The following is a 17387-nucleotide window of genomic DNA, read 5'->3' as shown; positions in this document are numbered from 1 at the left end:
GTGTCGCATTTTCTATAGGACCATGCTCACTTTGTTAACTATTTTCTTATTTATATACCTATAGAAACTTTTACTATCTAAGCTAGCTTTCTCTCGAACTCTAATTTTTCCCTCCTTATTAATCTTTTTGTCATTCTTTGCTGTTCTTTATATTTTTTCCAATCTTCTGACCTGCCACCTATCTTTGCATAATTATATGCTTTTTCTTTAAGTTTGATACTATTTTTAACTTTCTTAGTTAACCATGCATGGTGGGCCCTCCCCTTGGAATTTTTCTTTCTCATTGGAATAAATCTATTCTGTGTATTCTGAAATACCCCTTTAAACGTCTGCCACTGAACCTCTATTGACCTACCCCTTAACCTCTTTTGCCAGTTCACTTCCACTTACATGCCCTCATAATTGCCCTTATTTAAGTTTAAAATACTAGTCCTGGATGCACTCGTCTCTCCCTCAAAATTCAATCATATGATTGCTGTTGCCTAGGGGTGCCTTTACTATGAGATTATCAAGTAATCCTATCTCGTTGCTCAGTACCAGACCTAGTATAGCCTGCTCTCTGGTTGGCTGCAGAACATGCTGTTCTGAGAAACTATCCCGAAAACATTCTATGAACTCCTCATCTGCGCTACCTTCGCCCATCTGATTTTTCCAGTCTACGTGTAAATTAAAATCGCCCATGATTATTGCTGTACCTTTCTGGTAACCTCCCATTATCTCTTCTTTTATTCGCTGGCCTACCGTGTAGTTACAATTAGGGGGCCTATATACCACCCCCACAGGTGACTTCTTGCCTTTGTCATTTCTCATCTCAACCCAAACCGCTTCTACATCCTGGTTTCCTAAACTTAGGTCATCCTTCCCTAATGTGCTAATACCATCATTAATTAACAGGGCCACCGTTCCACCTTTTCGTAACTTCCTGTCCTGTGTCCATGACATATTTGTCAAATTTCTCCTTAGCTCCCACCTATCCATGACATTCTATTTTGTTCCACTTGCTCCACCCTCTCTTGAACAGTATAAAATCCATCGCATTTCTACTTCTCTTTAGCTCTGAAGAAGAGTCTTACGGACTCAAAACATTAACTCTGTTTCTCCCCACAGATGCTGCCAGTCCTGCTGAGTTTTTCCAGCATTTTCTCTTTATTATCTGGGATCCTCGTGGTGCCCAGTCTCCAGGCTGGAGGGACCACATTCCTACTGCTGACTTCCTTGGCCACATCCATCCATGACCATTTGGTTGCAGAAAGTCCTGGAAAATATTCAGGCATGGGTTGATAAGTGGCAAGTAACATTCACACCACATAATTGCAAGGCAATGAACATCTCCCACAAGAGAGAATCTAACCATCTCCCCATGACATTCAGTGGCATTACTATTGCTGGATACCTCACTATGAACATCCTAGGGCTTACCATTGACCAGAAACTGAACTGGACCAGCCATATAAACACAATGGCTACAAGAGCAGGTCAGAGGCTGGGAATTCTATGGCACTTAGCTCACCTCCTGACTCCCCAAAGCCTGTCCACCATCTACAAGGTGCAATTGAAGAGTGTGATGGAATACTCTCCATTTTCCTGCATGAGGGCAGCTCCAACAACACTCAAGGAGCTTGACACCACCAAGGACTAAGCAGCCCGTTTATTAGTACCTCATCCAGCACCTTAAACAGTCACTCCCTCCACCACTGACGCACATTGGCAGCATTGTGTATTTTTTGGAAGACCTGTAGCAATAATTCAACAAGGCTCCTTCAATAGCACCTTCGAAATCCGCGATCTCCACCACCAAAAAGGACAAGGGCAGCAGATACCTGGAAACACCAGCGCAAGTAGGTTCCTGTCCAAGCCACACACCATCCTGATTTGGAACAATATTGCTGTTCCTTCACTGTCGCTGGATCAGTGTTCTGGAACTCCCTTCCCAACAGCACTGTGGGTGCACCTACACCACATGGACTACAGCAGTTCAAGAAGACGGCTCACCATCACCTTCTCAAGAGCAATTAGGGATGGGCAATAAATGCTGGCCTAGCCTGCGCCAATCATATCCCATGAAAGAATAACTTAAAAAAAGGTTATTCTCAGAGTGATGAATGGTCCCGGATTTTTCAAGACTTCCCAGATTCGTGGTGTTTGTCCCGTGTCCTGGGTTGCTTTGCTGCTGGGGTGGCCTTTGCCCTCTATTTTTGACTTTTGGTTTTGTGCACGTGAGCAACACGTACTTGCATGTATGCACTGCACTCTCGTCCCAGTGGCTTGTTTCTACAGTCTGTACACCCCTTGCTCGTATGGTCCCCTGTGCCGTGGTGTCCCTTACCTTTTTCCCAGGGTGGTAGCCACCCTGATTGTCCTCTTCCTCCTGTCCTTGGGAGAGCTGACCTCACTGCCCCTTACCTCCCTCATCTGGTCCTCCAGGTAAAAGTGAGACACTGGAGGGCAGCCTTCTTCTGCTCATTCCTGTTGTTGCTGCAGCCTGAAAAATCCAATTGCTGCTGAGCTTCTCTGAAACATGCTGTGGTCCCTTTAATTAGAAATCCTTACTTGGACAGAATTGACGATACTGTGTGAGGAGTGCAGCTCCCCTTTAAGAGGCGCAGGCTAGCTGAAACACTTGCTAGCTGTGCATGCTTTGTTTAAATCCCCATTGAGACCATTGATTTTTTAAAAAAGTGATCAATTTCCATGCGACTGATAGAAATAACTGAAGGACAGGATTTCATGTTTTAAGACTTTTATTGAAACCAACAAACCAAAATCAACATAGATCAAACACTACTTAACAGACAACTAATACCCAATTTAAAGAAAAGGCACTTTTGCATTTTAACTCATTTGAAATTTGCTGTACAACACTTCTGGCAGCTGGGTATCGATACAAGTTAAATCGCCCGATTACATGGGCCTGCCTTCCAGGCAGAGTTGGTATGATCACCAACCCCTATTCAGGACTTTCTGTTTTACCTTAACTTAAAAGAGACATTAAAAGATTGGGGAGAATTTTTACCTGCGATCGGCTGCACGCCGCCATTTTGCGTGGGTGGGCCAATTAAGGCCTGCCCAGCGTGATGCGCACCCGGAAGCGCACAGCGCTACCTGTGCAGGAGGAAGGAGAGTCGGGGCCTGCGCTCTTTCGCTCCCTGAGGCACGGAGCTGCCTCGGAGATTAAGTTCAGTTATAAAGATTGTAAAGAAAAAAAAATTAAATTATTCAGACATGTCCCCTCATGTGACAGTGTCAAAAGAGCTGGGACATGTTTATGAATTTTCATGAAAAATTTTATTTAATTTATAAACACTTCTTGAAACCTCATCCCGCCCGTGGATGAGGTTTCATGAAAAATGCGAAAGCCGCCTGGGCTCTTCGCCTGCCCGCCAACCTTAAGGTTGAACAGGCAACCCTGACAATCACTTTAATTAGTTAATTAATGGCCTTAAGAGGCCTTTGACAGTTCGGCGGGCACACAGCCGACTCCGGTGCACACCTCGGGACGCAGGTCCTCCATCACTGCGTGTCATTTTAAGCGTCGGCCTGCAGGGCCCATCCTTGCACACCGAACAGAAGATTCTGCCCATAACCTGTCTTGTAAGGTTTTGCATTCGTTACGCCTTGTTGAGTGTTTAGTCAGCCTGTAGCAGGCTTTGTGCTTGGCTGGACACTACGATCATGCAAATGAGACAGCAACAGTTATCATGCTGCTTGCCTCAACAGAACTGGGCACAGGCTAATCATAAATAATGATTCCAGCTCCTGAAAACAGAAACAATCCAACTTTTAGCCCTCATTGTCTTGTGGTTTCACAAGGAGTGTTGCTCGTTTCCCGTATAGGATTTTTGAAAGTCATGCAGTAGCTCACATTTGCATTTCAGAAGGCAGTGCTATTGTCATTATACATCAAAACCACTGATCTCAGCAAGAGGATATCCCAGATGAGTCATTCCAGAACCAGTGTAGATGTTGTTGTATAACTTACGATCACTAGGGGGAGAATTTTTGGCTTGGCGAGTGGGGATGGGGCCCGCTCGCCGAGGTGTAAAATGACGCGGGGTAACTGGCTTCACCACGCATCATTTAGATTTTCAGTTCGGCGGGCACATAGCCGAGTTGGCTGCACATTTGCCAAACTGTCAAAGACCCGTTAAGGCCATTAGAACAAAGAACAAAGAAAAGTACAGCACAGGAACAGGCCCTTCGGTCCTCCAAGCCTGTGCCGATCATTATTGCCTGTCAAACTAAAACATTTTGCACTTCCGGGGTCCGTATCCCTCTATTCCCACCCTATTCATGTATTTGTCAAGCTGCCTCTTAAACACCACTATCGTACCTGCTTCCACCACCTCCTCTGGCAGCGAATTCCAGACACTCACTACCCTCTGCGTAAAAAACTTGCCCCGTACATCTCCCCTATAGTGTTCTCCTCTCATCTTAAATCTATGTCCCCTAGTAATTGACTCTTCCACCCTGGGAAAAAGCTTCTGACTATCTACTCTGTCCATGCCACTCATAACTTTGTAAACTTCTATCAAGTCGCCCCTCAATCTCCGTCGCTCTAGTGAGAACAATCCGAGTTTCTCCAACCTCTCCTCATAGCTAATAATCTCCAGACCAGGCAGCATCCTGGTAAACCTCCTCTGCACCCTCTCCAACGCCTCCATATCCTTCTGGTAATGTGGCGACCAGAATTGCACGCAATATTCCAAGTGTGGCCTAACCAAGGTTCTATACAGCTGCAGCATGACTTCCTAGCTTTTATACTCAATACCCCTGCCGATGAAGGCAAGCATGCCATATGCCTTCCTGACTACCTTATCCACCTGCGTTGCCACTTTCAGTGACCTGTGGACCTGTACACCCAGACCCCTCTGCCCGTTGATGCACTTAAGGGTTCTGCCATTTACTGTATAATTCCTACCTATATTAGACTTTCCAGAATGCATTACCTCGCATTTGTCCAGATTAAATTCCATCTGCCATTTCTCCAACCGATCTATATCCCATTGTATCCTTTGACAATCCTCTTCACTATCTGCAACTCCTCCAAACTTAGTGTCGTCTGCAAACTTACTAATTAGCCCAGTTACATTTTCCTCCAAATCATTTACGTATACTAAAAACAGCAAAGGCCCTGGCACTGATCCCTGCGGAACACCACTAGTCACAGCTCTCCATTCAGAAAAGCACCCTTCCACTGCTACCCTCTGTCTTCTATGACCAAGCTAATTCTGTATCCATCTTGCCAGCTCACCTCTGATCCCGTGCAACTTTACGTTCTGTACCAGTCTGCCATGAGGGACCTTGTCAAAGGCCTTACTGAAATTCATGTAGATAACATCCACTGCCCTTCCATCGTTGATCATCTTTGTCACTTCCTCGAAAAACTCGATCAAGTTGGTGAGACACGACCTCCCCTTCACAAAACCATGGCTGCCTCTCACTAATACACCCATTTGCTTCCAAATGGTAGTAAATCCTGTCACAAAGAATCTTCTCCAATAATTTCCCTACCACTGACATAAGGCTCATCGGCCTGTAATTTCCTGGATTATCCCTGCTACCCTTCTTAAACAATGGAACAACATTGGCCATTCTCCAGTCCTCCGGGACCTCAGCCGTAGCCAGTGAGGATACAAAGATTTCTGTCAAGGCCCCAGCAATCTCCTCCCTTGTCTCCCTCAGTACTCTGGGGTAGATCCCATCTGGCCCTGGGGACTTATCCACCTTAATATTCTTCAAGACGCCTAACACCTCTTTTCTGATCTTAACATGATCCAGGCTATCTACACACTCTTCCCTAGACAAATCGACCGCTAAGTCCTTTTTGGTGAATACTGATGAGAAGTACTCATTAGTATCTCTCCCATTTCTTCTGGCTCCACACACACATTCCCACCTCTGTCCCTGAGTGGGCTTACCCTTTCCCTGGCTACCCTCTTGCTTTTTACATATGTATAAAAGGCCTTGGGATTTTCCTTAATCCTGGTTGCCAATGACTTTTCATGGCACCTTTTAGCCCTCCTGACTCCTTGCTTAAGTTTCTTCCTACTTTCTTTATATTCTCCATGGGCTTCATCTGTTCCCAGCGTTCTAGCCCTTACGAATGCTTCCCTTTTCTTTTTGACTAATTTCACAATATCCTTCGTTATCCAAGGTTCCTGAAACTTGCCATACTTGTCCTTCATCCTAGCAGGAACATGCCGGTCCTGAATTCTTATCAACTGACGTTTGAAAGCCCCCCACATGTCAGTTGCTGATTTGCCCTCAAACATCCGCCTCCAGTCTAGATTCCTCATTTCCTGCCTAATATTGTTATAATTAGCCTTCTCCCAATTCAGCACCTTAACCCGAGGACTCCTGTTATTCTTATTCACCAGTACCTTGAAACTTACTGAATTATGGTCACTTTTCCCAAAATGCTCCCCTACTGAAACTTTGACCACCTGGCCGGGTTCATTCCCTAATACCAGGTCCAGTATTGCCCCTTCCCTAGTTGGACTATCTACATATTGTCTCAGGAAGCCCTCCTGGATGCACCTTACAAATTCTGCACCATCCAAACCCCTAGCATTAAGTGATTCCCAGTCAATATAGGGAAAGTTAAAATCACCCACCACAACAACCCTATTGCTTTTACATCTTTCCAAAATCTGCCTTCATAACTGTTCCTCAATCTCCTGCCGGCAATTGGGAGGCCTATAGTACACCCCCAACATTGTGACTGCACCCTTCCTATTCCGGAGCTCTACCCATATTGCCTCGCTGCATGAGCCCTCCGAGGTGTCCTCCTGTCATACAGCTGTGATATTCTCCTTAACCAGCAGTGCAACTCCCCCACCTCTTCTACATCCCTCTCTATCCTGCCTGAAACATCTAAATCTTGGAACGTTTATCTGCCAATCCTGTCCATCCTTCAACCAAGTCTCTGTAATAACATAGTCCCAAGTACTAATCCAAGCTCTAAACTCATCTGCCTTGCCTGTTATACTTCTCGCATTGAAACAAATGCATTTCAGACCCCCAGTCTCACTGTGTTCAGTAATTTCTCTGTGCCTGCTCTTCCTCTTAGTCCTACTGGCCGTATTCACTAGTTCCCAGTCATTTATTTCACCTGCTGACCTATTGCTCTGGTTCCCACCCCCCTGCCATACTAGTTTAAACCCTCCCGAGTGACACTAGCAAACCTCGTAGCCAGGATATTGGCCCCCCGTCCAGTTTAGATGCAACCCTTCCTTCTTGTACAGGTCCCACCTGCCCCGGAAGAGATCCCAATGATCCAGATATCAGAAACCCTCCCTCCTACACCATCTGTTCAGCCATGTGTTTAGCTGCGCTATCTTCCTATTTCTAGCCTCACTGGCACGTGACACAGGGAGTAATCCTGAGATTACAACCCTCGAGGTCCTGTTTTTTAACTTTCTGCCTAACTCCCTGAACTCCCGCTGCAGGACCTCGTCACTCTTCCTGCCTATGTCGTTAGTACCAATGTGTACCACCTCTGGCTGTTCTCCCTCCCCCTTCAGAATGTCCCGTACCCGAGCAGAGACATCCTGGACCCTGGCACCAGAGAGACAACATACCATCCTGGTGTCTCTTTCACGACCACAGAAGTGCCTATCTGGGCCCCTGACTATAGAGTCCCCTATGTTCTGTGCTTTGACCCCCCGCCCCCCTGCTGAACAACAGAACCAGCCGTGGTGCCACTGCTCTGGCTACTGCTGTTGTTTTCCCCTGATAGGCCATCGCCCCCAACAGTATCCAAAACGGTATACCTGTTAGAGAGGGGGACAGCCACAGGGGATTTCTGCACTGACTGCCTGCCCCTTCTAGCGGTCACCCATCTATCTGTCTGTACCTTGGGTGTGACTACATCTGCAAAACTCCTGTCTATGATGCTTTCCGCCACTTGAATGCTCCTAAGTGCATCCAACTGCTGCTCCAACCGATCCATGCGGTCTATGAGGAGCTACAATTGGGTACACTTCCTGCAGATGTAGTTGTCTGGGACACTTGAAGCGTTAATGAAGTAATTAAGGCGATTGAGAAAGCTGCCCGTCCAACCTTAAGGTTGGCAGGCAGGCGAAGAGCCCAGGCGGCCTTCGCATTTTTCATGGAACCTCATCCATGAGCGGATGAGGTTTCATGAAGGGTTTATAAATTTTTTAATTAAAGTTCATTGACATGTCCCAGGTCACGTGACACTGTCACATGAGGGGAGATGTCTTAATTTTTTTTTTCTTTATTAACATTTTTAGGTGCCTCAGGGAGATTTCGTGAAAGAGCGCACTCCCGACTCAGGGAAAATACACACCACCACCACCCCCACCGCCCGCACAGTGAGCGTTAAGCGCTTCTGGGCGCGCGTCACGCTGGGTGGTCCTTAATTGGCCCGCCCACATAAAATGGTGGCAAGTACCTGATTGAATCCGCGCTTACCCCCCGCACAGCCCCCCTCCCCACCCCTGACAGGGGGGAAAAGTCTCTCCTAGAGGTCAAGAAGTTTTTGAAAAGTTTGGGTATTTGGATAAGGTACAGTGCTTTTGAGATACCGGCTTCAGGAAGGGAAACAGAGGACAGTTTTAATAGATCAGTTTTACCCTACTGGAGTATTATAAAATCCAACCTGAGTTAATGCATTGCAATACAGCTCTCAAAAAATGTCAGCCTGATGCATTTTGCAGCACTCTCATTTCTAGGTTAGAAGACTGTGGGTCCTAACGTTACTCCCAGGCTTGAGTATATAATCTAGGCTGACTATGCAGTGCAGTATGAAGGAGATTCTACATTGTACAAGGTGCCATCTTTTGGATGAAATGTTAAAACCAAGCCTGCCTGTTCAGGTGGATGTAAAAGATGCTCTGACACTTTGTAAAGAAGAATTGGCAGCTGTTCTGGCGTACTGCCCAACAATCCCTCCTTAATAAGCATGCAAAGCAGATTAGCTGTTTATGGAATATTCCTGTGTACAAGTTGGTTGTCTTGTCTGCCTACATAAGAAGTGACTATATTTCAAAAGTGAATCGTATGCTTTGCTTTGGGACAACATGAGGCCATGATGAAGAACCATCATTCTTCTTATACCTTTGAAAAAGCTTTTAATCCATTTGTCAATGACCACTTCATTCATAAATTCTGTAAGTTTAATTAGTTGCTTTTCATTACAGAACTTAGTGAAATTATTTTTAGAGAATTATGCATCATCTTTTTATGACAATTATTGTGGATAAGATAATCTCGATGGAGAAAACATGATTATGATTGACTATATACATGCTTTGTAACACATTGTGGCAGTGTAAGATTTCTAATCATACTTTATTCTGTAGAGATTCTTTTGACTCCAATCAAAAAAACTGAATCTCACATGACAAATTTCCAAAGACAACAAACAGATTTGCTAACCTGGTCTAAACCATCTACAAAAGGTGCGCATGAGAAAAGTAAGTATGGTTCTTGCTGCTGGGTACTGGATTACACTTTTGGGTCCTGGGCTCAAATTCAGTTCAGATGCTCATTAGAAGCACCGGTCCCTTTAAGACATGTGCCAGCCAGCCACACATCAATCTTAAAGGCAGTGTGCAGTTCAATAAGAAAGCCATGCACAGCAAACTGAAGTTAGAGGGAACATTGGTAAAAACCGATCTGCTACAGCTCTGTGTTACAGACAGGAGAGAAAGGCAAACTAAACTTCTTTATTCATTCACTAACTGTCTGTAAGCAGAAGATGTTTTTATATTAAGTAGGCTGTGGCATGTTTTCAAAAAACCTCAGTTTGGGTGATCCAATTTATTAATAACTCACTACAAACTTGTGTTATGATTAACTCGGAAGGTTAGTTCATTCACATTCAAACCTGGGAGCAGGAATGTTCACAACGTGCCACTCCACTACACAAACACATTTTGGGAAATAGAAGAAAAGAAAGTTTTACAACTTTGGATAGTAAAAGAACCACAGAGATGAATATTAGTTCACGTGATTATCAGAGTCAGAGTTCAGTGAACAGTTCTTTCACATAGGAACTCGGGTTCAGCTTGCTGAAGACCAGAGTTGTAGAGTTCTCCTCACAGTTGGTGCTGATACTGCAGGATGAAATTGGCATGCAGAGACTGGGTCAGTTCTGCAGGCAATGGTAGGAAATCTTCCAACAGAGACAGGCTTTGCGGAGCTGGCTGTTGTGTAGCCTGGAGTCCTGCTTCTTGGTATTCACCGGCTGGATGTTAAACAGCAGATTGGGAGTTTCTCAGTTCTCAAAGAAATGGTTACTCAACTTGTGACCTTTCTCATCAGTGATTTCAAAAGGGATGTTTGTCTGGTGCCTGGAATTGGCTTTGATTTCAGGATTAATAATGTCCCAGTCATTAGCTTTTGAAAGGGTTACCTTCTATATTGAGGTTCTTGTGTCAGGAAGCCATTGTCTAGGCAGACCCTCTGACTACACTAGAGGGGTAAGCTTATCAAGATGCAAATGATGTCCATTCACCCCTCAGTGGTTCTCTTCTAAAATGGACCTGGACAGTCCCAGGTGTGGGATGAGTCTGTTAACACCTCTGCAGGCATAATGAGTTTTGATCTGCGAGTCCCTTAGTTTCGTGATTATAATGTCCTTACAATTAGGTATGGGATTCCACAACGATGAGAGGAGGATTCTTTTGTTCTTGTAACTCCTGCTGGTAGTTTCCAGTACAAAGGGCCAAACCTATGGTCATGTGACTTGTAGCAGCCATCTTTTTTGGTTCAGCAGAAAGTCCATTTTTTAAAAAAGCAAAAAAAAAAGTTCTGATACATAGAGTTTTGGATTCCTTTTCATGTCTTACTGACGTAACAGTCCTTTCGCCCTCTGGGGAAAAGATGAATTCTATTTCTATTTTTCATGTGGTCTTGCAAAAGAAAAACAAAGAAGTAAAGAGGTATACATTTATTCTCTCATTCACACTGGTAAGTCGAACACACAGCTAGCAGATGCACAGTCAGTTCCCTGCTGCATCCCTGAAGTTAAAACTCGGTATAGGGCGTCAGCAATTACACTGTCCTTTCCCGTTATGTGGGTAATGTTTAGGTGACTTGGTTACATTCAGTCTTTTGTCTTCTTTTATTCATTCACCAGATGTAGGCATCGCTGGCTAGGTCAGCATTTATTGCCCATCCCTAATTGGCTTTGTTCAGAGGGCACTTAAGAGTCAATCACATTGCTGTGGGTCTGGAGTTACATGTCAGCCAGACCAGGTAAGGACAGCAGATTTCCTTCCCTAAAGGACCTTGCAAGCCGCAGTAACTACATCTGCAGCAAGTGTTGGTTGCTGGAGGAATTCCGGCTCAGAATTGATGAGCTGGAGTCCGAGCTCCAGACGCTGCAGCATATCCGGGAGGGGGAGAGTTACCTGGACGCTTTGTTTCAGGAGGTGGTCACACCCGGTAGATTAAGTACCTCAAATTCGGTCAGTGGTCAGGGTCAGCAGGGTGTGACTGCAAGTGAGGCAGGTAGAGGGATCCTGTGTTCAGGAACAGAGGAGCCTCAACTCTTGACCTTGTCCAACAGGTACAAGGTACTTGCTCCCTGTGTGGATGAGGAACAGGGCTGTAGGGAGGATGAGCCAGCTGACCATGGCACAGGAGGCCGTTCAACAGGGGGGAGCAAAAAGACAAGTGGTAGTTGTAGGGGATTCTATAATTAGGGGAATTGATAGCATCCTTTGTAAGCAGGATCGAGAGTCCCGCATGGTATGTTGCCTGCTCGGTGCCAGGGTGAGGGACATCTCTGACCGGCTTGAAAGGATATTAGAGAGAGAGGGGGAGGATCCAGTTGTTGTGGTCCATGTCGGGACAAATAACATAGGTAAGACTAGGAAAGAGGACCTGTTTGGGGATTATCAGGAACTAGGAACTAAATTAAAGAACAGGTCCTCAAGGGTTATAATCTCTGGATTACTACCCAAGCCACATGCAAGTTGGCATAGGGACGCAAGAATAAGGGAAGTAAACACATGGCTAAAGGAGTGGTGTGGGAAAGAGGGGTTCCATTTCGTGGGGCACTGGCATCAGTATTGGATCAGGAGGGATCTGACCCGTTGGGACGGTCTCCACCTGAACCGATCTGGGACCAATGTTCTAGAGAAAAAGATAAATAGGGTGGTCAACAAGACTTTAAACTAGAAAGTGGGGGGGAAGGGAAGGGTAAAACTCCAAGAAGTATGACTAATGGGAAACAAAGCAGCAGGTTAGCATGTCGAGGGGTGGATTCAACTTCATGGAAAATTATGAAAAAACTGAAAAGAAAGGAGAGCCCAGGAGAGGCTATTAAAGTCTCCAGAACACAAAATAGGACAGAGTGTTTGGAAAGGGCTAGGAATCTAACTTCAAGCACATCAGATAAAGGGACGGCAATGAGAAGGGGGACGGGAAATACTGGACTGAAGGTGTTGTATCTGAATGCATGCAGTATACGAAATAAGGTAAATGAGCTTGTGGCGCAGATTGAAATTGGCAGGTATGATGTGGTGGGCATCACAGAGACATGGCTGCAAGGGGATCAGGACTGGGAGCTAAAAATCCAAGGATATATATCCTATCGAATAGATAGGCAGGTTGGCAGAGGGGTTGGGGTTGCTTTGTTAGTAAGAAATGAAATGAAATCGATACTAAGAAACGACGTAGGGTCAGATGATGTAGAATCCGTGTGGGTAGAGTTGAGGAACCGCAAAGGTAAAAAAAACCATAATGGGAGATATGTACATGCCTCTGAACAGTAGTCAGGATGTGGGGCACAAGATACACCAGGAGATAGAAAAGGCATGTAAGAAAGGCTAGGTTACAGTGATCATGGGGGATTTCAATATGCAGGTAGACTGGGAAAATCAGGTTGGTAGTGGATCCCAAGAAGAGGAATTTGTGGAATGTCTACGAGATGGGTTTTTGGAGCAGCTTGTACTGGAGCCCACTAGGGAACAGGCAATTCTAGATTTAGTGATGTGTAATGAGGAAGATTTGATAAGGGAGCTTAAGATGAAGGAACTCTTGGGAGGAAGTGGCCATAATATGATAGAATTTACCCTGCAATTTGAGAGGAAAAAGCTGGAATCAGATGTAACGGTATTACAGTTGAATAAAGGCAACTACAGAGGCATGAGGGAGGAGCTGGCCAGAATTGACTGGGAGATGAGCCTAGCAGGAAAGACAGTGGAACAGCAATGGCAGGAGTTTCTGGAAGTAATTTGGGAGACACAGCAAAAATTCATCCCTAGGTAGAAGAAGCATACTAAAGGGAGGACGAGGCAACCATGGCTGACAAGGGAAGTCAGGGATAGCATAAAAGCTAAAGAGAAAGCATACAATGCGGCGAAGAACAGTGAGAAGCCAGGGGATTTGGAAGCCTACAAAGACCAACAGAGGACAACTAAAAAAGAAATAAAGAGGGAGAAGATTAAATATGAGGGTAAACTAGCCAGTAATATAAAAGAAGATTGCAAGAGTTTTTTTAGATATAGAAAGGGTAAGAGAGAGGCAAAAGTGGACATTGGGCCGCTGGAAAATGACGCTGGAGAAGTAGTAGTGGGGAACAAAGAAATGGCGGAGGAACTGAATAGGTACTTTGCGTCAGTCTTCACGGTGGAAGACACGAGTGACATCCCCAAAGTTCAAGAGAGTCGGGGGCAGAGGTGAGTATGGTGGCCATTACCAAGGAGACGGTGCTAGGAAAACTGAAAGGTCTGAAGATGGATTACACCCCAGTGTTTTGAAGGAGATATGGATTACACCCCAGTGTTTTGAAGGAGATAGCTGAAGAGATAGTGGAGGCGTTAGTGGTGATCTTTCAGGAGTCACTGGAGTCAGGGAGGGTCCCAGAGGACTGGAAGATCGCTAATGTACCCCCCTGTTTAAGAAGGGAGTGAGGCAAAAGACGGGAAATTACAGGCCAATTAGCCTGACCTCGGTCGTTGGTAAGATCTTAGAGTCCATTATTAAGGATGAGATTTCAGAATACTTGGAAGTGCATGGTAAAATAGGGCAAAGTCAGCATGGTTTCATCAAGGGGAGGTCATGCCTGACAAATCTGTTAGAATTCTTTGAGGAGGTAACGAGCAGGTTAGACAAAGGAGAGCCAATGGATGTTATCTACTTGGACTTCCAGAAGGCCTTTGACAAGGTGCCGCACAGGAGGCTGCTCAGTAAGATAAGAGCCCATGGTGTTAGAGGCAAGGTTCTAGCACGGATAGAAGATTGGCTGTCTGGCAGGAGGCAGAGAGTGGGGATAAGGGGGCCCTTCTCAGGATGGCGGCCAGTGACTAGTGGAGTTCTGCAGGGGTCAGTGTTGGGACCACAACTTTTCACTTTATACATCAATGATCTAGATGAAGGAACTGAGGGCATTCTGGCTAAGTTTGCAGATGATACAAAGATAGGTAGAGGGACAGGTAGTATTGAGGAGGCAGGGAGGCTGCAGAAGGATTTGGACAGGTTAGGAGAATGGGCAAAGAAGTGGCAGATGGAATACAACATGGGGAAGTGTGAGGTCATGCACTTTGGTAGGAAGAATAGAGGCATAGACTATTTTCTAAATGGGGAGAGAATTCAGAAATCTGGAGTGCAAAGGGACTTGGGAGTCCTAGTTCAGGATTCTCTTAAGGTTAACTTGCAGGTTGAGTCGGTGGTTAGGAAGGCAAATGCAATGTTGGCATTTATTTCGAGAGGACTAGAATATAAAAGCAAGGATGTGCTGCTGAGGCTTTATAAGGCTCTGGTCAGACCACATTTAGAATATTGTGAGCAATTTTGGGCCCCGTATCTCAGGAAGGATGTGCTGGCCCTGGAGAGGATCCAGAAGAGGTTCACGAGAACGATCCCAGGAATGAAAGGCTTAACATATGAGGAACGTTTGAGGACTCTGGGTCTATACTCGATGGAGTTTAGAACGATATGGGGGGATCTGATTGAAACTTACAGAATACTGAAAGGCCTGGATAGAGTGGACGTGGGGAAGATGTTTCCATTAGTAGGAGAGACTAGGACCCGAGGGTACAGCCTCAGAGTAAAGGGAAGACCTTTTAGAACAGAGATGAGGAGAAACTTCTTTAGCCAGAGAGTGGTGAATCTATGGAATTCATTGCCACAGAAGGCTGTGGAGGCCAGGTCATTGAGTGTATTTAAGACCGAGATAGATAGGTTCTTGATTGGTATGGGGATCAAAGGTTACGGGGAGAAGGCGGGAGAATGGGGTTGAGAAACCTATCAGCCATGATTGAATGGCGGAGCAGACTCGATGGGCCGAATGGCCTAATTTCCGCTCCTATGTCTCATGGTCTTATGGACATTTGTGAACCAGATGGGTTTTTATGACAATCAGCGATGGTTTCATGGTCACCAAGAGACTTTTAATTCCAGATTTTTATTCAATTCAAATTTCACCACATGCCGTGGTAGGATTCGAGCCCAGGTACCAGAGCATTACCCTGGGTCCCTGGAATGCTAGTCTAGTGACAATATCACAATGCACCACCTCCTTTTGGGGTCAGGCATAAGCAACAATATTGGGCGGAATCATCCCAGATTTGCACTAAATGCAGTAACGGGTGGGAAAAAGAACGTTTTATTTGCCGGCCACAATGGTGGATTTTTGCGCCATACCCTCCCCTTCCCAGCACATCCCGAGTCATTAATAATGCGTTCCTGGGAAATACGCGGGTCATTAGTGGGTCAGTGTCTGATTCCCACCCCCGCCATCTCCTCAGGCCTTCAGTAAACTGGGTGCCATATTTAAAGGGCACCCCTGCACAGAGCTAGCACTCTTCAAAGGATAGAAAACTGTTAGAAACTGATGGTTGCCAAAGGGAGGAAACATGCTGCCCCCAAATTTAGTACCGCCTCCTGGTGGCAGTGTATGCCCGTCGCGAAGTCCTCTATCCCTGCTCTTGGCAAAGACCAGCATGCAAGGTCACCAATCCAACACGGGAGGCGGTGGCCAGCGCCAACACCCTGCAAAAGAGGACAGCCATCCAGTGCAGGAAGAGGATAAATGCCCTCATCTGTTCCGCCAGGGTAAGTCACTCTTCTCACCATTCTCCATTTGCATACTCACAAACTCATCGCACATCCACAGGAATCTCACACCTCAAACGACAACGCCACTAACTCTCTCACACACGGCAGAATCGCCCCAGATTTACACTAAGTGCGGTAGCGGTCAGGTAAAACGACGTTTTAACCTTCAAACACAGTGGCGGGTTTTCACACCATATCATCCCAAACCTGGGAAACATGCCGTCTCCATGGCGGGCGAACTCCAATTCACCTGCCAGGCCGTCACCTCGCCACTCCACCACACAAGGCACCACATTTAAAGTAGAGCTGCGCTCAGTGCTTCCAGCCCAGGACTGCAGCAAAGAAGATAGACCCTGAAAGGCAAGAAGACCCTTAAGCGGCCTTTGGGTGCCATGGAAGCCCACTGTGATGCGCTCTATCCCCGATCCGGCCACAGGAAGGGAAGCAACATTACCGCTATGGCTTGGTAGGCGATGGCAGTAGTGATCAGTGCCAATGCTGTACTGAAGGGATATGCCATCCAATGCAGAAAGAGGATGAATGATCTCATCCGTGCAGCCAGGGTATTGCAAACATCTCATCACTCTAAACTCATACTCAAGCCCATCACACATTCACTGGCATCTCACTCACTGCCAACTCAAGGGACATCACTACCCATTCTCACACACACCCTCACATGTCCACCTGGTCTCACCTCCTCTGGAGACTGCATCCTCAGGCATCACCATCTTGAGGCCACTTGCACAGATCAGCAAGTGCCACCCACACACACCCTGGGATACCCTCCTTCCCCAGTTCAGCCCTCGTTCTGCAGCCTCTTCCCTTGCCTGGGGCCACTCTCCCCCTTCGCCAAGCAAGCCCTAGCCCTGCAGCCATTGAAAAGCCACCCACATATGGTTGTACTAGTAGGTGGAGACCTGCTGTGACCCCCTCCATAAGTGATGTGGTGCTGTCTGTGAAGCCTGGCGCTGATGACTGCGAGTTCTGACCAAAGCAAGGGAGGCAGACAAACCTCGAAGTCCTGAGCAAAGTGCAGCCGGCCAAGTGCACATCGCTTGTATGCTGTTGTGAAACACATCAGCATGTTTTCCCGCCAACATGGATGGACAATGGATGATTCCGGCGGTCAGGCCTAATAATGATATGCTGAAGTGTTACAATGAGGTTCCTGACGTACAGTGGCAGGAAATGCAGCCTGACGCTGGCAGGCACAGAAAATCCTGGCCACACCCTCACATCTCCATCAGGCTCATATCTCCTGGAGCTTGCATCCTTATCCTGTCCATGGCTTCGCTCACCACACAAACATTCCATGCAGTGCCACGCATCCTGCTCACACTCTCTCCATC

The 17387-nt window shown here is 46.2% G+C and overlaps 1 protein-coding gene across 1 annotated transcript in view; it reads left to right on the top strand.

Annotated features, from left to right (window-relative positions):
• Positions 1 to 17387, top strand: part of terb1 (telomere repeat binding bouquet formation protein 1) — a 190617-nt gene that overhangs the window by 105599 nt on the left and 67631 nt on the right. Inside the window, exon 17 of the mRNA XM_078544790.1 lies at positions 9327 to 9440. Within this exon, the coding sequence (XP_078400916.1) occupies positions 9327 to 9440 (114 nt within the window). The remainder of the gene's footprint in view (positions 1 to 9326; positions 9441 to 17387) is intronic.

Source organism: Cetorhinus maximus, chromosome 6, assembly GCF_964194155.1.
Source record: "Cetorhinus maximus chromosome 6, sCetMax3.hap1.1, whole genome shotgun sequence".
Lineage (NCBI taxonomy): Eukaryota > Metazoa > Chordata > Chondrichthyes > Lamniformes > Cetorhinidae > Cetorhinus > Cetorhinus maximus.
The sequence above is the reverse complement of the archived record's forward strand: the minus strand, read 5'-3'. Positions and strand labels throughout refer to the sequence as shown.